At 32.1% G+C, this 26,229-nt stretch overlaps 1 protein-coding gene across 1 annotated transcript in view; it reads right to left on the bottom strand.

Annotated features, from left to right (window-relative positions):
• Window positions 1-26,229, bottom strand: part of LOC142334053 (metabotropic glutamate receptor 2-like) — a 794,082-nt gene that overhangs the window by 164,323 nt on the left and 603,530 nt on the right. The window contains exon 4 of the mRNA XM_075381719.1: window positions 19,408-19,552. Within this exon, the coding sequence (XP_075237834.1) occupies window positions 19,408-19,552 (145 nt within the window). The remainder of the gene's footprint in view (window positions 1-19,407; window positions 19,553-26,229) is intronic.

The raw sequence follows: 26,229 nt of genomic DNA on the forward strand, positions 1-26,229 counted from the left end.
AACTTTGTCAGATTACTTTTCTATATAGACCATTGATGCCATTTAATTTTCAACTTAAAAGATCAAAAAGGTGGGGATGTAAAGCAAGGTCACCCTCAGTAACTTGAAATTTCGTCTAATTAAAATGTTATTTTTCTTATGCACATTTGTTAACAATTAAAAAAAAACCTAAAAAAAAGAAAATTAACAAAATCACACTCCCACCCCAAAAATTTCTCTAATTAATCTAGTAGTTAAGTGGATATACTGCGTCAATAGTACTCCCTCTCACCACAAAGAGCGCTAGTCGTACAGCTAGCTGCTGTAGTCATCTACTATGTTAGTGACGTCACAGGTGAGCGGTAGAATTAAATAAATGAATAATATTTAAAGTGTAAAAAAGTATTTAAAGTGGCCGCTAGTACCTTTATACCCGCGCAAATGTATGCGCGCACGCTTTAGTTATCCAAACAAAATATATAATTTAATATTTGTTTAAATAAACCAATATTATATTTAAATAAAATGATAAATAAACGATTCTTACGTTGTAAAGGATTGTTAAAATAAGTATTACGTCATCCAGTGTAAACTTTGGGTTAAACTGATAGTAATTTCGTAATGTAATTTAACAACGCTGTTTAAGTAGTTTGCTTAATTATCTTGTTACTTTAAACCCCGTTTTATAAATGGATTTGGAATATTTTAATTAATTACATGAATAATAATTAATTTAAATATATTTTAATTAAAAATATTATATAATATTTAACTACTTGCAACATTTTCTTTAATGCATGAAAATTTATATTGTTTTATTTCTTATATTAAAAACGGATTATATAAAGTTGTGAAGAGAATCAAGTTATATTGTGCATAAGAAAGCATTATATTCATGATTAATTAATTAGTTTTGAATCATTTATCAAATTTAAAACAAATACACACAACCTAAATTCCTATAACAATAATTATATCTCGGTTTTTTTTTATCCTCCCAATTATAAAAGGATATTACTTTTATTTTTTAAAAGAATGTAACGTGTCAGTTTATTTCAAGGTCATCTTTATTTCATTAAAAAAAAATCGGCTTTAATTTACCATAATTTGATGAAAATTATTGATTAAAAAAAAAATTTACACATCAATTATGAAATTTAATTTTATCAGATACTTTTTCAGAACTCGAAAAATTACTATCACATGGATAGTTGTAATAAATGTAAAACTGATTAAAGTTCATTTTTAAAAAAAATAAAAAAAATGGACAAACAGGCAATGTATAAATTAATTTTCTATGTACGATTAAATTAGAGATAAATAATCGATACCATCTATATTATGTATTATTATAATACGAAGCTCGGATGATAAATTTTGTGCACTACCGCGTTATACGGAGACAAAAGGTACCATCCAGATGTGCGTGGCAGCACATGATAGCTAAAATCCCCCTCTAAAAAGCTGCGATAATGCGTTGAAATCCGTTTACCGGTTTGCTTTCAGTAGCAATTAAATTCGAGTCGAGTACGACTAATATGTCAATACGGTTAAAACAGCGGGCAGTGATCGAATTTTTAACAGCAGAATATGTGAATCCTACGAATATTTTGCATTTTTTGAAAGCGGTTTACTGTAGTGAATTGATTTGCAAGGCATTTCTCCCGCCACCACCCCATTCGGTCGCCTTAAAGCATAAAACCAAATGTCTGTGCCAAAAACGGCTACTGAGCCTCGAAACAGTTAAGCGACCAATCTTAACTAGCTCCTGCGTGAGCGAACTAAGCATAGTGCCAAAAACCACTTGCTTCGTGTCCCACCACCATATATTCTTATATTCTTACGGTAGTGAAACTGTTGACAGGAGAACTATGAATAGATGGACGTTCAAATTTCACAAATGTGAAGCTAGTAAACCGATAATTGTGGACGCACCTTGCAGGTGACGACCAATTTCTATGACTGACGAGAAACATCAAACGGAGGTGGATGATTTGCTTCAAAGTGACCGGCAATGCATTGCTATTCATTTAGGCTTATCTAAAGAACGAGTAGGTCACATTATCGAACAATTGAGTTACCGCAAAATCTGTGTACGATGGGTACCGCGCAAACTCTCTGAAGGCTCTCCGCAAGCTGTTTGATTCTATTCAGAGGATGATATGTATGAATGGAAATGAAGTGTCGTCTTGTACATTCTCAGTTTGACCATTCCTGAGATGAGTGGTTAATTGAAACCCAACCACCAAAGAACACCGGTATCCACGATCTAGTATTCAAATCCGTGTAAAAATTACTGGCTTTACTACGGCTTGAACGCTGTAACTCTCGACTTCCAAATCAGCTGATTTGGGAAGACGCGTTAACCACTAGACCAATCCGGTGGGTTAGGAAGTAGCTGGAATACTGGTTGAAGAAAAAAATATATTTTAATAGAGTAAAATCACATATACAACTAAATTTATGACTGTGGGTTAAACTTGTCATCCGTAAATTCAGTAGTAGTTTTTAAACATTATTAAAAAAAAAATTGATTTTAAGGATCTCAAATTAAAAAATACATAAAAATATGAATTATTTTTTCCAACAAAAACAGTTATGAGTACGAAGTAAAAATCAGATTACAGAGAGAGAAAATATTAAATTAGTTGTAAATAAAAAAAAATGAATAAAATAAAAATTAAATGAAGAGAAAAAGTTAGAACAGAGGACGTACATTACGATTTAACCACATGCAAATGGAACATGGCACAAACTAAATCCGCATGATGGCTATTTTGTGTATGAAACAATCATTACTAAAGCACTACAGGCTTATGTGAATAGCCCTTGTAAAACCCAACTAACTGATCCACTTGAATACTTCAAACCACAACAAAAATCATTTTAATTTTTTGAACTCCTTTTAAAGTTTAATTTGCATACATATGTAGCCGAAAAAAAAATTATTTTTTTATATATATATTTATTAATATAATCAGACATATATTTAATAAATTATCTAACATAATCAAACTTAATATTTAAGTCTTTAATTTTAAAATTTTTCGAACAGTCGTCACTCAAAAAAAAAAAATTTATTTATATAAATTTTAACCAAAATTATGGTGAGAGACCCACTATGCATAAGCAAAATAAAAATAAACAATAATTACATAGAACTAGTAGAAAACTTTAAATATTTGGGGAAAACATCACACACAACCTCCAAGAAAATCCAAACTGGAATGAAAGAATAAATAAACTCATAAAAGCCACAATAAAAACACAAAAAACCTATAACAAAAATGGATGTCCATAAACATAAAAATTAGATATTATAACTCAGTTATCCGACCAGAAATACTTTACGGATGCGAAACCATATTTGGACCGTACCAGACAAGGTTTACCGACAAACTGGAAAAGATTGAAAGACAGATTCTACGACAATGCATCGGGATAAACAATAAAAAAGACGAGATTTGGAGAATTATTCCAAACGAAGAGATTTACCAAACGATCATCCCGATAACTAATAAATTTAGAAAGAAGAGAATTTCCTTTCTAGGACATATCAGATGGATAATCGAACTTTTCTGGAACAAGAAAAGCAGACCGAACTGGTTATACGAAGTACAGAAAGACATGGGGGAACTAGACATAACCCGTGAAAACCTACAAACGAAAACCGGAAACTATGAGAAATTAAAAAATAAAGAAACAAGATTCCTATCAAAACCCAAGAAAACAATAAGCCGGGTGTACTCTGAACAAGAAAGGGCAAGAAGATCTGAAACCCTTAGGAATTACTGGCAAAAAAAAGAAAAGCTGAAAAACAACAAATCAGCAGGAAAATAAAGAACTTGCCAAAAAAAAATGGAATAAAGTGATCCATTATGGTATTAAAAGTAAAAAAAAAACCCTAGTATTTTGATTGGCTGAGGGTTATAAGACGCTCCTTCACCATGTAGGAGTGTCTAACCGCTATGCTCCAATTATAAAAATCTTTACTCTTATTGGTGCCCCTCCCTTTCTTTCCCCCCCCCACCAATCTAGAATATACCTTTACGAATTATGGAATTAAAACCGGTTGTTTATTATACTATCGATTGTTTATGCAATTTTATATGTAATTTTCTTCCATAAAAACCCGGTTTTTTTAATTTTTATTAATTTTTTTATTAGCTGTATATACATTAATTTCTCTACAAGTTTTGTTACTATATCTTCCGTATTTATTAATCATTTAACAAAGCTATTGTACTACAAACCTAAAAAAAAACTTGTTTTTTGATACCGAATTTTCTGTTTCACGTCGGATATCTTAAACGTTACTAAAGTTACAGTTTTGGGAATAGGTGTATCATATTTCCCAGCTCAAATGACATAAGAAACCGTTAACTTTACTCCTTTAGTTTGGGGGTCCAAAAAATTATAGTAGTTCTTCATTTTATTAGAAGAGGTGAAATTCGGACGAAATATTTCATTAGCCGTTAACTTGAAAAGAAAGCGCGTTTCCTAACCTATGTTTAGACGAAAGTTTTACATTATTTCCAACAGATGAACATGTGATAGTTTTTTCTTTATTTGCGGGATACTGTATAGAAATATTTATTGTTTAAAGAAAAAATTCTTCTCCGTAGAATTATATGAAATTATATTGTATTGAAATTATATGAATTTTATGAAATTAATTAAGTAAAGTAATATTTATTAATGTATTTGGGAATAATTAATAGCTTACTTTGTTAGCAGAAGCAAAGTTTCTTTTTTTTGTATAACATTTTGTTAAAGCAAAGCTCTTTAACAAAGGCTTCGGTATGGGGATTCAAATGAGAACAAATGAGCGTCACACTAAAGCGGCCACGCATCAGCTGACTCTCCCACAACCGTGAGCTATATATAATAAACTAGCGTACCCCGTCACGACTTCGCCCACATTATAGATGTAGCTTCACTCGCAATGTTTTTTAAATAGAAACTTATTTTTTTATAAATAAAAAATATTTAATCAAGTATATTATATTTAGATTTTCATTAAATCCTAATAAAACGGTACATAAAAATGTTTATGAAAAATACTGAAGGAATATACGATAAACAATGAATTGTTGCCCAAAACCTAAATAAAGGAAGATAAGAAAATTGAACAATATTTGTTAGACCAATCCATTTTATGAACGAATTAAAATAATTCAATATAAAAGTACAATAAAGATAAACAAAAAATTTATTACAATCCCAAATGTAACATCCCCATCGCGGCTTCGCCCGTGCTCTGTGCTTACTTGCACTTCCCGTCACGATCAGAGAGTCATGACTTGCTTCGCTTTCCCATCCTGTTTTCTCCCGTTTCCCTTTCCTTTTTCCGTGTCTCATTCCTCATCCCCCATTTCCTTTTCTCCCTTCTTCTTTCCTATTTTATTTTTTCTCTTTTCCCTTTCCATTTCCTTTTCCCGTTTTCCCCTTTCTTTATTTTTTCCATTTTCCCCTTTCCACCCTTTTTATTTTTTTCAATTTTTCCCTATTTCTCTTTTCCGATTTTTCCCTTTCTCCCTTCTTCACCGGTTTTCGATTACAGTTGGTTTTCGATGAATTTCAGTATAAGTTCATTTTTCCGGTAAGCAGAAATCATGGTAAAATCCTTTGTTTTCCTAATTAAAAAACAAAGCTTTTCCGGACACATGTTTGTTATGAATTTTTTTCATTATTCTAAACAGAGAAATACAGCTGTAAAATTTAACGGCACTCTTTTGGAGCACCCACACACTCATTCTGTCGCTCTGTGCGCGCACACGATGTATTAATATTACTTATTTGACAGATGTAATGAATTACTTCATTTCCATACTTTACCTAAGCTTTTAATATCAACTAATTTTTTTGCATCTGACATCTTCAATTATTTGCTTTACATATTATAATTTTTTAATTCCATTTTAATTAATTTATTTATTTATTTTAAATTTAATTTAATAATATTTTATTTCATTTTAATTGTAATTAAATTTATTTAATCTCCTTCCTCTTCCCCCATTTCCCTTTCCCTCCCACCACAATCCCTCTTTTATGTTTTATCTTTTACCTTTCCATTTCCTTTTCCAGTATTTACTGTTCCCCCTTTTCGCCTTTTTTATTTTTTACATTTTCCCCTTCTTCCCTTTTACCTTTTTCGATTTTTACCTTTCTCCCTTCTTCTCCAAGCCTAAATCGGTCCAGTAGTTTTTTAATCGATAGCGGACACACATATCGGAAACATTGTAATCGAATCGTAAAATATTTAGTATAGTGTATGTTGGTTTTACGTCTAACAGATAGCGCTGTTTTCACGAAATTTAGTTTTTTATTGATCTGAACCCCTTAAAATCAAAATTTCGCAAAATCCTTTCTTAGTATACGTCTACTTAAAGATCCGAAGGTACTCTGAAAATTTCAAGTCTCTACCAATAATAGTTTTGGTTGTAGGTTGATTATGAGTCAGTGTATCAGTTAGGACCTTCTATTTTATATAAGGGATAATAACACGCGTGTTCGGTAAGCACGCGCTCTTTCTCTAACAATTTTATTGTTATTTAATATTTCTTACTAATAAAAATTTTACATTTATGTATATTTCTAGTACGTTATTTTGTTATAATTAATAATTCATATAATATTGCGTATGAAGATTCGATTCCGTCGTGTACCCACGGACCAACACACAAGTTTTTCATTTTTTTACTTTTCGAAAATATTATGGACCTTTTCGGTCCATATAAAAATCGATGTATTTTTAATATCCAATAATAATTAGGTGGGAATATGCATGTTTCAAAATAGCAGGAAAAATTGATATTAACAATAATCAGGTTAGAGAAATAACCCAATAAGCCGATCACACTAACATGGTGTTTTATACCGGTCATTTTAAACATTCTCCATATTAAAATATTTTACATATTAAAAACTAACCAAACTTAACCTACGCTCGCTAACCTCGACTAATTAACAGTAATGTTTTGATTATTTAAATAATAAATAATTTTCGGCCTCCGTGGTGCGAGTGGTAGTGTCTCGGCCTTTCATCCGGAGGTTCCGGGTTTGAATCTCGATAAGGTTTTTTACAAAAAAAAAAAAAAATCAATAATAAAGTAATTGCAGCAATAATAACTGAATTTGAGATGTGTGGTTAATTGAAACCCAACTACCAAAAATTACCGGTACGGTATCCACGTTTTCGTATTCTAATTCGTATAAAACTGCCTTTACTAGGATTTAAACCTTAGAATTCTCGACTTCGAAACCAGCTGATTTGCAATGACGGACCAGCCCGACTGGCTGGCGGAATGGTATTATCTAGAATTCCTTAAAGATCTTAGCTTCTATATAGTCTGCCAAAATATTTTCTAATGAAAAATACGACATTTTTTATATCAAATTTAATTACATTTTCACTGTATTTAATTAATTTTCATATTAATTTATTAATTAATTAAAGATAAACAATAATCATTATGGACGCATCAAAAGCGTCAGAACGCATCAAAAGCATCATGGACGCTATCAACATAGACGCTATCAAAAGCGTCTATGTTGATGATCTGGCAATTGTGTATGCCAGCAACAAGACTGCTATGGTGAGGTACAAATTGCAACGAGCGATTAATGCTCTAAATGAAGTTGCAAGGAGTAACGGATTCCAATTCTCACCAGAAAAAACGTGCTGTGTACACTTTTGTAGGAAGAGAATTCTTCACCAAAGTCCTGCGTTGACAATTGATGATAATCCAATACAATATAAAGACAGCGTAAGATATTTAGGACTAGTATTGGATAAATCCCTTACATGGGGATTACATATACAGGACTTGAGTGATAGATGCAAAAGAGCCCTAAACATTATAAAATGTTTATCGAACTTAAATTGGGGCTCAGACAAAGAGACATTATTGAGATCGTATAAAGCATTTGTTCAATCTAAACTAGACTACGGATGTATCGTATATTCATCCGCTAGAAAGTCGCACTTAAGAAAGTTAGACGTAGTTCATAATAGCGGAATAAGATATGCAACAGACGCTTTCCGCACAAGTCCGGGGGCTAGTCTGATGTCTGAGGCCGGAATAATGCCACTACATTATAGAAGAGAGATCCTTTTGTTAAGATATGCAACAAATGTATGGGCTTTCCCTGCTCATATAAATAATAAATTGTTTACGAATCATCCTATGGCTGCAGTATATGAACATCGAGCTACCTATTCCAGACCAGCCGGAATAAGGGACCACGAATTAAGAAATGAATATGAAATTGCCATTCCAGACACATTGGCAATTCCTACTAGAGAAATACCGCCATGGCTCTTGCCAGCGGTAAGTACAAGTTTAGATCTCTCTCAAGGAGAAATAAAAAAGAAACCAGCAGTGATCATCCAGCAGGAATTTTTGCAACCGTCAGTAGCTACGAAGAACATTTTAGAATTTATACTGACGGTTCTAAAACCGAACATGGTGTTGGATGCTCAATATATGTAAATGAAGAAGCCCACTTTTGGAGACTGCCAGATGTGGCCAGTGTCTACACGGCAGAACTCACTGCAATTCAGCAAGCTCTTCGCTACACTGAACACTATTGCGAAGAGAGAGTGTTAATATGTTCCGATTCTTTAAGTGCACTTGTCGCAATTCGGAACAAGAACATTAAGGATGTCCTAATTGCAAACATCCTGTCCATTTTATACGTTCTAAAACAACGAGGACAGCGATGCGTATTTGTATGGACTTCGGTGCATGCTGGTATTACAGGTAATGAAATCGCAGACGAAGCTGCCAGAAAGGCAACAGTTTGCGATGATTTGAATGCATTTCCTGTAAGAGTGGCAGATGTTAAAAACCGTCTAACAAACATAGTAAGAAACAAGTGGAACGCTGAATGGAGGAGTTTAAATACAAAATTAAACTCAGTAAATACTTCTCCTTATAAATGGAAAAGCGACTTTAAGTTGACTCGCCGTTTAACAAGTAGCGGTGACCAGACTTAGAATCGGTCACACGCGATTAACAAATTTATATTTGTTAACCGGCGAAGTGAGACCAATGTGCGGTGTTTGCAATAATACACTGACAATCAAGCATCTAATAGAAGCGTGTACCATATATGAGGACCTCAGAAAGAGGTTCCGTCTTAGAAATAATATTAGTGCTGATCTGGATAATGGAAATGAAGAAAATATAGTTGCATTTCTACACGCCAGTGGATTTCTAAAAATTCTATAAAATGAAAGTTTAAAGCTGTAATAAAAGATACTCTAAGCGGTAGTTTATATATATATATATATATATATATATATATATATATATAAAGAAAGAAATGGTATTGATAAGTTTAATTTTAATTTTAATTTCATGGTCTTTTGAGAACCTTCTCAAATTTTAATATCGGGGCCCTTTACACCCCGCAAGTGTTTTTTGATTGTCCTTGTCTTTTATGTTTTAAATGTTTTGTGTAGTTTGTGCTTTTAAATAAAATGTAAGGGCCCTTACATATGACGATCCAGATGGTGATAGTAATTTCTTTTAAAGATTGTGACGAGGGCTAATGACCTTAGCAGACGATGCCCGTAAAAATTCAGATTAAAAAAAAAAAAAAAAAAAAAATAATCATTATAGATTTATTTATACATATACTGACTGTTGAGATTTCAAAAAATTTATATGACTCCAAAATTTTCTCCCTTTCTCTTTTATTTATCTTATAATCTCTATTATTCATCATTCAAGACGTCACTCCTCCCAACTATTACTTGCAACATCTTTACTGAACTTACTTGATACAATACATGTATAATGTAGCGCTATACAATATAGTTTAAAACTGTTAAGTTAAACTCAAGAGGACAAAGAACAATATACAAAGTTATTTCTGTTACATATGTACATGGTTACTGTAGTAATCTTAAACATTGAAGTTGGTTGTTCATTTTCAACAAAACATAAGTTAAATAGTTTGAAGCAAACCTATTGTCAATGTTAACTACGTAACTAAGATTTTAGTTAACTGAAATCATAAAATTTAATCGCTTTAAGGGTTATTTAAATTTTAACTGTTCATTAATATAATAATACAGTATATATATATATATATATATATATTTCAATAATGATTAAAACTTAAGAAATTTATAAATATACGAGTATATATAAAATAGGGTTTGGCTATACACTTTCGAATTCTAAATGTCAAAATGGAACAAAAAGTGACTTGTAGAAAAATGCCGATTTCCTTTTCGTTTTCTTCTTGTACGTAACTTTATGTTTATTATTAATTTTTTTTTTTGTCTTCAGTCATTTGACTGGTTTGATGCAGCTCTCCAAGATTCCCTATCTAGTGCTAGTCGTTTCATTTCAGTATACCCTCTACATCCTACATCCCTAACAATTTGTTTTACGTATTCCAAACGTGGCCTGCCTACACAATTTTTCCCTTCTACCTGTCCTTCCAATATTAAAGCGACTATTCCAGGATGCCTTAGTATGTGGCCTATAAGTCTGTCTCTTCTTTTAACTATATTTTTCCAAATGCTTCTTTCTTCATCTATTTGTCGCAATACCTCTTCATTTGTTACTTTATCCATCCATCTGATTTTTAACATTCTCCTATAGCACCACATTTCAAAAGCTTCTAATCTTTTCTTCTCAGATACTCCGATTGTCCAAGTTTCACTTCCATATAAAGCGACACTCCAAACATACACTTTCAAAAATCTTTTCCTGACATTTAAATTAATTCTTGATGTAAACAAATTATATTTCTTACTGAAGGCTCGTTTCGCTTGTGCTATTCGGCATTTTATATCGCTCCTGTTTCATCCATCTTTAGTAATTCTACTTCCCAAATAACAAAATTCTTCTACCTCCACAATCTTTTCTCCTCCTATTTTCACATTAATTGGTCCACCTTTATTATTTCTACTACATTTCATTACTTTTGTTTTGTTCTTGTTTATTTTCATGCGATAGTTCTTGCGTAGGACTTCATCTATGCCGTTCATTGTTTCTTCTAAATCCTTTTTACTCTCGGCTAGAATTACAATATCATCAGCAAATCGTAGCATCTTTATCTTTTCACCTTGTACTGTTACTCCGAATCTATATTGTTCTTTAACATCATTAACTGCTAGTTCCATGTAAAGATTAAAAAGTAACGTAGATAGGGAACATCCTTGTCGGACTCCCTTTCTTATTACGGCTTCTTTCTTATGTTCTTCAATTGTTACTGTTGCTGTTTGGTTCCTGTACATGTTAGCAATATGTTTATTAATGATAAAATTATATCTAAATAGCGCAATGAAAAATCACAATATTTTATATATACATTTACACAAATATTATTTAATAAATTAAAATATTACTGTTTAAATATGTACATAATTTTCAAAATGGCAGCCCTATCTAATTTTTCAATCTCGGTATATTATATTATTATATTTTAATATCATATATTTTATTTGAAAAATGTGTTAAGCATTTTACTGTGAAAAAGAAAATGAAACTAATATTAAAAATCAGTTGAAAAAATAATCAGTCTATGATAACACAGTTGTAGAATTTTCTCCTTACATGGATTTTTTCTGATGAACGGCTTACACAGACAAGTTAAATTATTTATAATTTTATTTAAATACAATAATTTTTATTTAATTCAATGATTCTAACTAACGCGCGCGCGCGCATACAGTATTTCATTCCTGTGGGTGTGGCGGTACTGCCGGTCACTTTAAATAAATTTTAACACTTTAAATATTATTCATTTATTTAATTCTACCGCCCATCTGCGACGTTACAACATAGTAGACGACTAAAACAGTAGTCCGACCGCTAAGTGGGTTGTAGGGTGGAGAAAACGAGAAAAAAAAGTTTTAATGTAACAATGAAGCTGAAATGACAAAGAATAACTACCAAGTGTCTTACAATAAAAAGATGTTATAGTGACTTTTCAAATCTTTTAGCCACTTCTTTTAGCAAAAGTGATTACGAACTGGTGGCAGTCCGGTTGGGAGTATCGAAAATATTGATGTTGAATTGTTTATTTAAACTTGCAGTAATAAAGAATCAATACTGTTATTTGATTGTATGAAATTAGGTGATCTGAATGTAATTACTGAATTACATACATCGCTCATTGACCTATTACAGTGTTTCAATATGTTGCGATTTCCTCTACTGTAGCAAATAGGATACCGTTGAGGAAATTGCAAACACTGATTGATTAGATGTTGAAGAGTGACCACAAGAGGAAATATTGGCCAAAGCTGTTTATGAATGGTCGTGTTCGAACATCGCCTAAATATATGGGCTAGTGCATCTCTACCAATGCAAGGCTTTGAAACACTGCACTGATTTTGCTTCAATGCTTTGAAGCACTGAAGCAAATTGAATACAAAAATTTGATTCAGGGAATTGATTAGTGGGCAAACAAATTCCTGATAGAAATCTAAACAATAAACATCTACACCTGTAAATTAAGGTGGAAATCATTCTTTAAGATCAAGAAATTGACTTCTTTTTAAAACATAAATAGTGATTTAAAACATAAAAATCACTCCAAAAAAATGTTATTTTGAAGTTAAGGATATCTTGATATATCCAAGATATCAGCTACGAAGTACTATCATAACTGTACCATCGATCACATAGTTTTTTTAATCGATGGCATTAACAAATTATCGACTTGATAAATCAACAATAGAATAAAAAATTTGAATTACCATAGATGATTTTTAATAATAAATCTAAATATATAAAAATGAATGTTTGTCTGTCTGTATGTCACGCTTATTCTTTCCTAAACTGTTCATCCGATAACGATGAAACTTTGGGAAATGGTTGGACGTATGCCAGGGAAGGTTTATGAATTAGTTTGGACCCGCTAGGTGGCGCTGGCGTCGAGATATTTCTAAAAATTGTATTTATGATCCGATTTGCCTCATATTGAGAATACATGTTACTTACATGGAAAGAATTATCTCTGCAAGAAATGAACCCGCTAGATGGCGATGGAGTTGAGAAATTTAGAAAAATTATATTTATGGACCGATTTGGCTCATATTCAGAATAGGAATATTAATTACGTGAAAAGAAATATTTTTGCAAAAACTATACCCGCTGGGTGGGGCAGGAGTCGAGATATTTACGAAACAAACAAACAAATATACAAACAGACTTTTTTATTCTATATACATATATATATATATAAATATATAAAAGGCATGTTCGTATGTGTGTCCGCTAAAGACCAAAAAAACAAATGGACCGATTTACGCGCGGGCAAAAGGGAAAACGGGGTAAAGGTGGAAAGAGAAAAGGGGAAAACGGGGAAGGCTAAAAAGGAATATTGGAGAGGGGGAGGGAGAAGGGTGAAAGGGAGAAGTTGGAAAGGGAAAAGGGGAAGGAGAATAAGTGAAAGATAAAATTTTTGAAGTTCAGTTTTTTAGTTTTTTTATCAAATTTTCAATTGTGTTCATTTAACCTCCCTCTCACTCCCCACTCACTCTCTTTCTCTCTCTCTCTCTCCCTCTCTCTCTCTCTCTATATATATATATTTATATATATAGCAATAGCGAAGCATTGCCGGATCTGCTAGTAAGATATAAAAATAGGGGCTAAGAAATCAAAGACGAAAATATTTGGTTCTCAGTAAACCTATTTAATAAGCGACAACTACTGATTTTTCTTGCTGATTTATCCGTCAATGGATAATTCAACTGTAGAAATACTCGGAAGAGAACTCTGTAGAAATACTCGGAAGAGAACTCTGTAGAACTACGGAATAGAATTTTGTAGTGCAATTAGAATGCAGGCAGATACAAACTTATATATAAATATTATGTATCTTTAGGCATTAAACCTCATCATGTATGATTTTTGTAATGGCTAATGGCCATAACAGTAACAGCCGCTGATAAAAAAACCGCATAATTTAATTCGGGATAGATTAAAATAGCTGCGAAAAAGATTTTACTTGAAAATATAAAAACTCTTGCAGAGTTCTTCGCAATAAGACCGTCTTTTCATTTCCGAAGTCGTAACGAAGTCGTATTTCGCAATCAAAAACGCACAGATTTTCAAAGTTTAACGAACTAAATAAGTTCGATTAACGAGTAGACAAGCATCAAATTTCAACTTACTCACCACTATGACTAACTACATACAAATAAAATACCACTAAACAGTCAACGTTACCACAAATTTAGGTCATGTTTACCGTTTTGCCCTTAAATTTAATGTAACTCAGTATTAGCTCAACCAATTTCCATAAAAGTTTTACACGCACAACTTCAGATACAATACTAAAACATATTTTATATAATTTTAAAAAACAGCTTACCAAATTTCAGTTTAATTTTCCTCAAACGCTTTCGGCTATTCTGTCATCTTCAGGAGGAATATAATTATGATTAAAATCATAAAACTACCATTATTAAATGATAAGTATATATATATATATATATATATATATATATATATATATATATATATATATATATATATTTAAGTTCAAGTAACTACATCCGTATAATATATAACTAACGTGTTAAACATAACATTAACCAGTTAATAAATAACAATTTATAAACTGTTTCAATACGGACCTAGTCCCTTAGACTTAAACTTTAACTTTTGACAAACAAAAAAATGACGATCAATTGTTATAAATATATATATATATATATATATATATATAATATAATTCAATTACGGCAGTTTTATAATTTTAATCATAATTACATTCCTCTTGAAGATTTCAAAATAGCCGAAAGTGCTCGAAGAAATTAAATTGGAATTTGGTAAACTGTTTTTTAAAATTATATATAATAGTTATTATAACAAGCATCTCGATTCCCCCCCCCCCCCCCGAGGGGAGAAGATCCCACCTCGTAGCGTGTCCGGTCGCTACACCACCCCCTCCGTTCCTAGCCAGTTGTGGCTTTAACGAAGGAACATTATAACAAGCAGTGCCATGTTCGGAAAACTAAGATTGAATAATTACAACATATTTAAATCTCAATAAACTGATTGAGTAAATTTGGAGATTAATGAGCCACAAAATTTTAAATATAAACTTACATATATAAGGAAACCAGATTTTAATGTGGTATTTTCATACGCCTCATATAGGTTCCACACAAGCTTCAAGTTTCAACTCACTTATCACTGTAACTTATTGCGTAAGCGTGTAAGAAAATATACCAGGAAACAGTCAACATAACCTCAGATTGATATTGAGGACTGTTGTCGACCTTAAACTGAACGTAACTCAAGAACGATTCAACGAATATTCATAAAACATTTACATGCATAACTTCAGGTATACTGCTACAACATGTTTAAATTTCAATAAAATTGGTGAAGTAGTTTTGAAAATTTTCGAGCCACAAAATTCTATATATCCTGATATTAAGTGAATGGTATTAACATACATTATATTTTAAAATGTAAATAAAATTAAATTTCACCCCCAAACCCAACGGGTGAACGATTTTTATACCATACTTTTCTACGAAAAGTCGATAAAAAGGACACCAAAATATTTGATTGACAAAATAAATGAAATGTATATGAAAGATAGAAAGATGTAATCTAAAAGAAAAACAACGTAAAATTATAAATAAAAATTGTTGTATTATCTAATAAAATATGACTTCCTTTACCGAAAATTGTAATATTAATAATATTTTATAGCGTTTTATTATTTATTCTAACCGAGAGATATTATTTGTAAATAAATTTCTTATATACATTATTACGTCAAATACTCATTTCAACTAAAGCGAGCTAAAACACTCAAAATTAAACCTCAAACAAAATAAACGAACATAGACACCCTATTAATATCAAACATATCAAGTTGGATAAGTCACTACCAGGTTTGATTTACTGGTATTTTAATTAGTTTTGTTTAATAGGTTATATCTTATATATATATATATATAGTAACAATACACCTATTTAAATAGGTTTCATCGATATAATTTCTAATTCATAAATAAAAAATAAAAATAGAATATTATATAAGGGTGATGAAAATTGGATGAAGGAAATGGAGCGATAAAAGAAAATTTAAAAAAAAATGTGAGTAGATGTGAATGATTGAGTAAAAATAATTATACTGAAAGGTAAAATAAAAATGAGAAAATAAAAGTAATGGAATAAAATTTTTCTACTGTTCATGCATTTTAAGTTGTCCGAATAAATAACAGCTGTTTACTACAATTTCTACAAACATTATACTCGCTAAAAAAAAAAAAAAAAAAAAAAAAAAAAAAAATTTTTTAAGCAAATCGTATATAAATTTAAACGTTGCGTAACATACAGAATGTCACATGAAGAAAGGAAAATTTTTAGAACACTTTTGACTGGTGAAAATAATGAAAAAGTTTATATAAACACATCTGGAAACGCTTAGTTTTCGAGTTACGGCTAGCAAAAGATTTTTCCCGGATTTCCACTGAAAAATATTGATTAGATACAGAAAGAATAATATGATTTTCTATTTTTCAATTATTTTGCTTCAATAAAAACCTGATTTAAAAAACATATTATTTACCTTTTATTGGCTGTATTTATATTAATTTTCTCATAATTAAATTCTCTATTTGTTACTCTAAATCTTCCGTATATATTTGTCATTAACAAACCTAAAAAAAAAAAAAAACACATATTATTGTGACAACGATTTTTGTGTTTTACGTCGGATATTTGCTTATTGGGACTGTTTTGACGTCAACGTGACGCCTTAGTTCAACAGCGTTACGGTATACTTTAGAGCGAGGGTGGATTGTATGTGTTCATAGGTGATGAATGAAGAAAACAGCTTGTTGATTACAGAAGGATTGTTTAATTGTACGCCGTCTTGGCGGTTTAAAATAATTTTGAAATATAACACTTGTAACTTATAACTTCACGTTAAAAGTAGCAAATATAAGCTAAATAAAACTTAAAGTAATGGTCATCCCAACAAGAATTGAGAGAGTCCATCCGGATATCCATCCCTTGGGTCAGGGATGGGTGCAGACTTGTTACTACGTACAGTGTTAGAGGGAGCAGCTTTTGACATAGAGTGGCGTGATGGCCTGGTAGCCATAGTTTGAGGTGAGCACCGTAGCCACCGCTAGGTTTCAGCACCATAGATAAGATTTGATGGGGCCACTTTTTCAACTTTCAACATCAATACATTCTGAATGCGGTGAATTTGTTAAATCGGCTTCAATGTTGGAGATTAATTTATATATTTAACGTTAATTAGACGAAGTTAACGAGCGTATGTTAGGTTTGGCTTAAATTTAAACTTCCATAATTTTTAGCGAGGGTTTCTCGCTAAAAATTAGCGAGAAACTAGGTATTGGGTGATTTTTTTTTTTTTTAATTTTAACATCGTTTTGAACCTCACAAGCGTTTACTTGTGTTTGTCGACATATACCGGTGAAGGTCCGAATAACCAAATATTTCGGTCTTTCACCAATGTATTTCGTATGTATCGACATTCATTGGAGAATATCGACATTTGTTAAATATCGATCTTTCACGATAACATATATAAGGTAGGAATTCTATTTAGAAAAGGTTTTCTACCATACTGATAAATTAGAGCTGACACGCCTAATCTGAATTTACAATTATAACTACATCATGGTAACGTTTTTTGAAATATTACTAATCTTTTTTTTTTTTGTCTTCAGTAATTTGACTGGTTTGATGCAGCTCTCCAAGGCTCCATATCTAGTGCTAGTCGTTTCATTTTAGTATACCCACTACATCCTACATCCCTAACAATTTGTTTTACATATTCCAAACGTTGCCTGCCTGCACAATTTTTTCCTTCTACCTGTCTCTCCAATATTAAAGCGACTATTCCAGGATGCCTTAATATGTGGCCTTTAAGTCTGTTTCTTCTTTTAGCTATATTTTTCCAAATGTTTCTTTCTTCATCTATTTGCCGCAACACCTCTTCATTTGTCACTTTATCCACCCGTCTGATTTTTAACATTCTCCTGTAGCACCATATTTCAAAAGCTTCTAATCTTTTCTTCTCAGGTACTCCGATCGTCCAAGTTTCACTTCCATATAAAGCTACGCTCCAAACAAATACTTTCAAAAAAGTTTTTCCTGATGTTTAAATTATTTTTGATATAAACAAATTATATTTTTGACTGAAGGTTCGTTTCGCCTGTTCTATTCGGCATTTTATATCGCTCCTGCTTCGTTCATCTTTAGTAATTCTACTTCCCAAATAACAAAATACTTCTACCTGCATAATCTTTTTTCTTTCTATATTTACATTCAGTGCTCCAATCTTCGTTATTTCTACTACTTTTATTACTTTCATTTTTTTCTTGTTTATTTTCATGAGGTAGTTTTTCCGTAGGACTTCATCCATGCCGTTGATTGTTTCTTCTAAATCGTTTTTACTCATAGCTAGAATTACTATATCTACATCCTTTGAAAATAGGAAACTTTTTCCATTATATATATTTTTTAACGCTTTTAATTTTAGAGAATCTAACAGTAATCCAGTTAAAAGAATATTTTTTTATATCTCAACAATAATAGAAATTTTTAGCCAAAACCTTGAAACCTATGAAATATGTTTGCCGGTCTTATTCGCTGAGTGGTAGCTCCACTAATGAGACCCGGAAAGGTCTTGACCTTTCATCCCGAGTTCGAATCCTGGTCAAAGATTGGAATTTTTAATACGCTATAAAATTCTATTTCTTTATTCCTACGTAACCAAGCTTACAAGCTGAATCAATCATAAAAAAAAAATAAATCAATAAAATATGAAATCAATTTTTATATATAACTTTACAAATTTTTTCAAAATATTTAAAAACTTGCTTTATACGTTTTAGTCATACTTTAATCAAATTATTATCATACATTTCATGAGTTAAATTACTAGATTAATTTGCATTTCAGAGATAACATCATATATTGAAAGTTCTAATATATTTTTAAAATATCAAACATATTTCCAATCAAATATTTACTATATACAAAGTAATGAAATAGTGATGTTTTTTGCATGGTGAAATTTTTTATCGTATTTTTTGATATTATTTACTTAATTAACTATCACAATTTTTCAACAAACGTTTTTATTAGTTTTTATAAAAGACTTATCATTCGATCTGTCTCTGATATTGTATCGTTATTGATGTCCAATTAATTGCATTATTAATTTCCACCCTTCATTTATCCCCCGTACAGAGCGATGTCTGCAAAAGTAATGGTTGAAGATTGTATTGTCACCCCACCTTAGTAACTGTTCAAAATTTAATCAGTCGGCAATGTCAGGAAGTGTATTAAATTAAGTATGCAAGATTTAAGGACAATCATGAAAAAAAAAAAAAACATTGTGAGTTGAAGGATAGCAAATAAAAATAATTTTGAATTTAAATGTTTATCTTACCTTTAGCTCTTGGTTTTGTCAATAATTTTAGTACGATGTTATCATACGCAGTTTCTTCAGCAACGCCTGAATCTTTAACTAGTTTCTCTTTAACAGCTATACATATATCATACTTCGCCAGAAGGACTTCCAATTCTTCAAATGCCTGAACATAACAAAGAAATTTAAATTATTTATAAACTTATAAAATTTTTATAAGTATCTAATTTATGTATATATACATATACAAAATTTGTGATTAAATGGATTTGACATATAATTCGGAGGTTGCGTGTTCGAATCCCGGTCAAACATGGCATTTTCATAAGTCCAAAAATTACTATTTCTTTTTATTCTCTGGAAAAATACCTAAAGGTGTTCCCGGAGGTAAAAAAAACATTTTAGATCTTTTATAAGAGGGGGGTACCAAATTTTTTGCCAAATTAAAATTGAGTCATTGTTACTGTGTTGAGAAAATGATTGGGTCCACTCCGTTATATCCCTACGACTAATAATTTCAATATAAAATGATTATATTGAATTTTTTTAAATTTTATTTACTAGAATTTCCTTTTTATTGTTGCTGTTTCCTTATCTAAGGGCAAAATTGTATTTCGCGTGAGAGATCGTATCCGTATAACCACAACATGGAGTTGGTATTTTTTTATAGAAGATTAGACGGATGGAAATGCTGGATGCGTCAGTATAATTATTTTGGGGTTGATGTTCGTCCATATACGTGACTCCATCCAACTCGAATCGCATTTGACAAATTACTTTGTCTGCCGAAGCATTTGAATTCGTGGCATCCTGACAAAAGCCAAAACTGACAAGTGTGTTGTTATCAAATTCGGTGGATCTATAAGACGATCTCCGGTAAAGCCCATCCGGGTTAGTAACGGAGGAGGTGGTGTGGTGACCGGGATCGTCACAAGGCGTCTGAAGGATTTCAGATATTATCTTGATGATGAATATTCTGGAATCCTTCGTCAGCGTCATGTTCGTGTGTGTGTGTGTGTGTGTGTATGTGTGTGTGAACGCGCGCCCGCGTGCACGTGGATGGCTTTATCTCAACTGCGTTTACTTTACAGCTACAAGTCGTGTTCCCCTCCTGCGCTTTTCCTCTCTTCCTGTTCAAGGTCAATGTAGCTTGCTGCGTAGCATTCGAAATGTAATTACTTGTTGCTACGTCGAATACCCAAACTTTTTCGGATTCTCCTCTCCCATGTCCAGTACGGTTTATCTTGGGTTATCCAGTACATATATATATATATATATATATATATATATATATTTATTACAATGGATATATATATTACAATGATATATATATATATTACATATATATTACAATGGATAGTTTAATAAATGATACAACAAAAAACCTAAAATCCTAGTACGAATATATATAGTTTCAGATAATATGTTACTAATCTATGAATATATTTAAATGTTAATTAATGGAAAAATATTAAATTTATATAACCAGAAAAAAATTATATTATAATGATCAGTTACGTGTCGAGATAATATCCGGCTTAATGTAGTTCCCTGGTTACGGTAATTAATCTACGTACTTACCGCTGGTTCAAATATAGACATTTATCACTTCCTAATTAGATATGATCCTTTAAAATTTAAATGAATAATACAAGATTATGTATAACTGTATACAAATGCCCTTAATGATTCCATAAATGATAAATTGTTAAAGAATCTGTATGAGTGTACATTGAGTCCATCAAGATTGACAGAATGAAGCTCTAATAAGACTGCTTGAATGTTGTGCGGAGCCGGCTTATATAGTGTTTACGGAGCCGCTGAATCGTCAGGAGCCAAGTGTGAACTGATAAAAAAAACTTTAAATTTTAAAGCCCTTTTTTCTGTTCAGCCTCTGGGAATCACCGTCAGGTCTTCAGAGGATGAATGAGAATATGTATGAGTGTAAGTGAAGTGTAGCCGTGTACAGTCTCAGATCGACCATTTCTGAGATATGTGGTTAATTGAAACCTAACCACCAAAAAACATTGGTATCCACGATGCCGAGAGGACCGTAATCCAGAGGGTATAAGAAAACGGCCTCATGCTGTATTAAACGAACCACCGTGAAGAGGCGGTACGAGAGTCAAAAAATGACAAACGAGGCTTCGGAGCCTCTATATTGCGTAACCTATAAATGGAAACCGCACAAAAATTCCGGCCGCGAAAGTGACCGTTTTCGCAATTAAATTTTGTTAAAACTATAAAAAGCTAGACATCACCCTACACCGTCACACGAAGAGACCACAATTTCATTTAGTCAGCATATGGGACTCCCTCCGCAGAATGGGTGCACCCCATTCTGGAGGGAGATATGCACTATCTCCCTCCAAATAACTAGAGATCCTATAGGCGCACTCCTGTTAGCCCATAGGTGTTGGTACCGAAAGTGCTTCAGCGTATGGACTGAAGAGAAATCACGCCGGGATTACTCGGCTCAAAAACTTAGTCTATCACGGTCAGAACCAGTAAATAAATTACACCGTGGTCCATGTGGATAGGAACGCAAATTACCAAATCCGTCCATAAATAAAACTTAAAATTTATAACTGTCACTAAATAACCGATTAAATCCGCCCGATAATATAAAGATACAGCAGCAAGGGACATTCTCCAGGCTCTGCGATCTGTAGGGAGAAATATTGAAACTCCCGCCATTCTTGCGTTCCGTTCCGTAACGACGATCTAGTATTCAAATTCGTATTAAAGTAACTGTCTTTACTAGGATTTGAACGTTAGAACTCTCTTCTTCAAAATCAGCTGATTTCCGAAGACTCGTTCACCACTAGACCAACCCGGTGGATTAGCCCTTCTCAAAATAAATTTTTAATAACATGCACTAAGTCAGAAAATACGGATGAAAAATAACTAAAAAAAAAAAAAAAATTAAATTAAATTTGATGAAATAAGATTGTGAAATTGCTACAAAGAGAAGAAAGAAAAAAGCTAAAGAGACGGAGTGATGAATTTCTTTCCAAAACACTGAATAAATCTCTCCTACGTTAATTATTCTTTAACGAAGTACAGAGCAAAATTATATTTTGAAAAAAATAAAAATAAAAGGAAAAAATACTGAAGAGAAAAAAATTAAATAAATATTTAAATAAAAATATATTACACCCATCTTTAATTCAATTAGCCTTTTCATTTTATCATTTGCTTCCTGTTTTTTGTTTATATTCTTTATCTTTCTATTCTTTTTTATCTTTTAATTATATTTTCCTTTGTTGTTAACTTCTTCCGTTGTAATTTAATTTATTTTAATAATAAGGTGTTATTTACAATTCCTGATAATTTAAGATTAAATTTATAATGACGTAACTAATAAAACAAAAAAAAGCTGAAGTCTAATTAAATTATTATTTGTAGAATATATAATATTATTATTATTATTTTAATGTTATATTCTATCATCAAATATTTTTATTATTTTTTTGGTCTAAAATATTTAAATAATTTCTTTGTGATTACTTAAAGAATTCTGACTGACCTACCAACACTTCGTAATCTATTTTATTGGTTGTTGCTATAGCAACGCTTTTTTTCTCTACGTCATTACATACATTGCGTTGTTACTAAAGAATATAGCTGGAACTTAGACGCAATTTTATTTCAGTCTGACTTTAGTGCACAACTGTTGTTTACGTGCTCAAAACATTATTCTTTTGTGGTGAATGACTCGTCTTGGTCAATAGGCAACTATCAAATCAAAGACTTTGATCCAATACACTGGCTTTCACAGCGATATTTATTGTCCTGGATAAGTCTTTACAGTATTACTTTTTTAATAGAAGAATTATTTTTTTTAGTAGTAAGATATTTGTTATAAAAAAATTTTACAAAATTCATAATTAATTTATTCAATTATGAGTTTAAAATTAACTTATTTATATTTTTGATTATAAAACAGCGGAAATTATGAGTACAAAGAAAAAATACTACAGAAGAGTAAAGATTAGAGGATTTTAAAAAAGAATGACTGGGAACTCTTAAATTTTCTCGACAAAGCAATGAGTACCATGTGATCTGGACCCGAACTCCATGGTAGTATAGGATTCTCTTCCTTGCCGGGCCTATCCACTAAAACCCCTACCCATCAAAATCGGGGAATGCAAAGCTCAACTTTCGGTATTATTGCACAGTACCCCGTTGGTCACCATCCACATCCCTATTACTAGCCCTGTGCCTTAAACCATCGGGGTCCTGAGGTTTTTAACTCGACTTTGGGGACGAGGACATATCCAAGGGAAACTCAAAGGGTATTCATCCCTTCTTTTTTTTTTTGTTTAACCTCCGGTACCACCTTAAGATATTATACTTTAGAGGATGAATGAAGATGATATGTATGAATGTAAATCAAGTGTAATCTTTTGCAGACTTAGGTCGACCATTCCTGCGTTTTGTCAGGAGTGCCTCCGATCGACCTTATGGCTCATTTCAGAGTCGAAAGAGATCAAGGTGTTGAAGTTCATGAAGCGAGGCATACGCTAATAGAGAGATGGCAGGAGAGATGGAGCACAGCAGGTCCTGGAGACAGGACCAGAAGGCTAATCCCCGATCTAAGGAACTGGATATATAGAAAACACGGTGAAATAAACTTTTACATGTTACAGTATTTTACAGGACACGGTAGTTTTAATTACTATCTGCATAGAGTCGGTAGAAGGGAAACTGCAGCCTGAATGTACTGTGACTGTGATGATGATGTCGAACATACTTTCACTGTATGTCATAAATGGATGGAAGAGACAGACGGTATTGACTTGTCATCTGATGGAGCTGGCAGACTAATCAACAACATGTTAAACAGTGAAGAAACTTGGAAAAAAGTTGAGTTGGTCATCAAAAGAATACTTATGCAGAAAAACAATGATGAGAGGAGACTAGGTTTTTAAACTTTAGCATAGGGCAGGGTGGACAGCCTCAGTGGTGAGGGCTGACATGCCGAGGTGTGTCGGTTCCGATGATCCACTGGGGACTCCTAAGGATTTTTCGTTAGGTTAATATCAAGATCTGAGATGCCCCAATCGCCACGTCACGACAATACATGGTATTGACGTGGCGATATACGGATGGGGCAAAAGAACTGACCGGTGGGCCGACCTGCCATGCCGGACTTATAGCCGGTAGGTGGGAAGGCCCATTAGAGTAGAACAGGCACTCCCCTGGGTGGCGCAATACCAACCAGTCGGACCGGCCCAGGGGAGTGTAGAGTTCAAAAAAAAAAAAAAAAAAAAGGTCGACCATTCCTGAGATGTGTGATTAATTGAAACCCAACCACCCTGGACTTATTATTGAAATTATTCAATAATAATTCTCAGAACTTCTTTTAACGTCTTTGTTTGAATCAGAACCAAGACTTAAAGATCTTTCAACATTGAAAATTTAAGATGTTGGTTGAGATCGAAGATAGAGATCTCTTAATCAACATTGTGTACACTACATGAGAAGCTTGTTCGGTCAACTTCATAGTCTCAAAAATATTCTCTGAGCTAAGTACACCGAATTCTCTCCGGCATGCTATTCTATGCCGTAGGAACAGATCGCATATGAATGTCACGTGTTTTGCGGTAACTTCCGTCTTACAATTCCGTGTAGTACGCTGAGGGTCTCAGCGTATGCGCGAATAGGTATGCCATAAAATACAAGTGACGGGTAAGAAACTGGGTCAAATCTTATCCCACTTACCTCTGTTTTCGGTACAACAATATCTGGATGTAAGGGACCTTCCAGCTAGCTGTTAACTATTTAATGATAATGATGATACGAAATATACGAAATAAAAATCAGTTCTTTTTTTTTTTTGAGAATGTTCAGTAAATTTGAAAGTTTTTTTTATATAAATTTTTTATTTGTATTTTGCCAAACGTATTTCAGATGAGTTCGAATGAATGTGGAGATGTGATAGATCATTTTAATGTATACCTTTATGAGAAAACGATGTTGTAAACTATTTCCCGATAAATAAATTCGGTTTTGAGTTATATCCAACCAAAACTTTCCAAACGAAAGATCACAGTAGTAATAAAACTAGGAAAAACGCATTTTAATAATTTTTTTATTTCGTATTACCTTCAGAATAAAATCAAATTTATCTGTAATTTTTTGAATTTTGTAAATAATCCTGCATTCCCGTTTTTTTTCGTAATTTTTATCAGTGTATGGTACTGAAAATATTTTCTTAATATTTTTTTCTTAACAAAATAAATAAGTTTATTTTTATAATTTTTACTTCCTTGTACGAAGTAAATGAAGTATTGTGATCACGAAAAATTTTGGTTTTCAGATAACAACGGAAATATCCATTTTGACCATTCCTGAATCCAGTTTGACTAGTTTAAGCGTGACTTCTGTACGTAAGTATATACCTTGCAAAATTCAAAAAAGATTTGTCGTAAAATGAAATTTTGGATTTAGGACTGTTGTAATAACTAGTTGCACACTTTCCCATTGATTGCAATCGACTGGACCAAAAGTGTCCAAAATAGGCCAAAAATCCAAAAAAAATTGGATTTTGGAATTTTTCTTAACTGTAGTAACCCTCTCTCATTGAGTGCTTTTAACAATATATCATATGTGGTACTTATTTTCATTGGTTCCAGAGTTATAGCCAAATGAAATTATAATTAATGAAATATTTAGATCGTACAAGGGGAAGGCAAATTGGTTCGAAACAGACATCATTTTATTTTTTATTTATTTAAATATATTGATTTATGAATAATTATTATTAACCTCTGATTGTAAAAATATATGTATATGATTTTAATAAGCGTACTAGAAAGACATGTGGTGTCCACACCA

This window comes from Lycorma delicatula, chromosome 13 (assembly GCF_047948215.1).
Source record: "Lycorma delicatula isolate Av1 chromosome 13, ASM4794821v1, whole genome shotgun sequence".
In the NCBI taxonomy this organism is placed as follows: domain Eukaryota; kingdom Metazoa; phylum Arthropoda; class Insecta; order Hemiptera; family Fulgoridae; genus Lycorma; species Lycorma delicatula.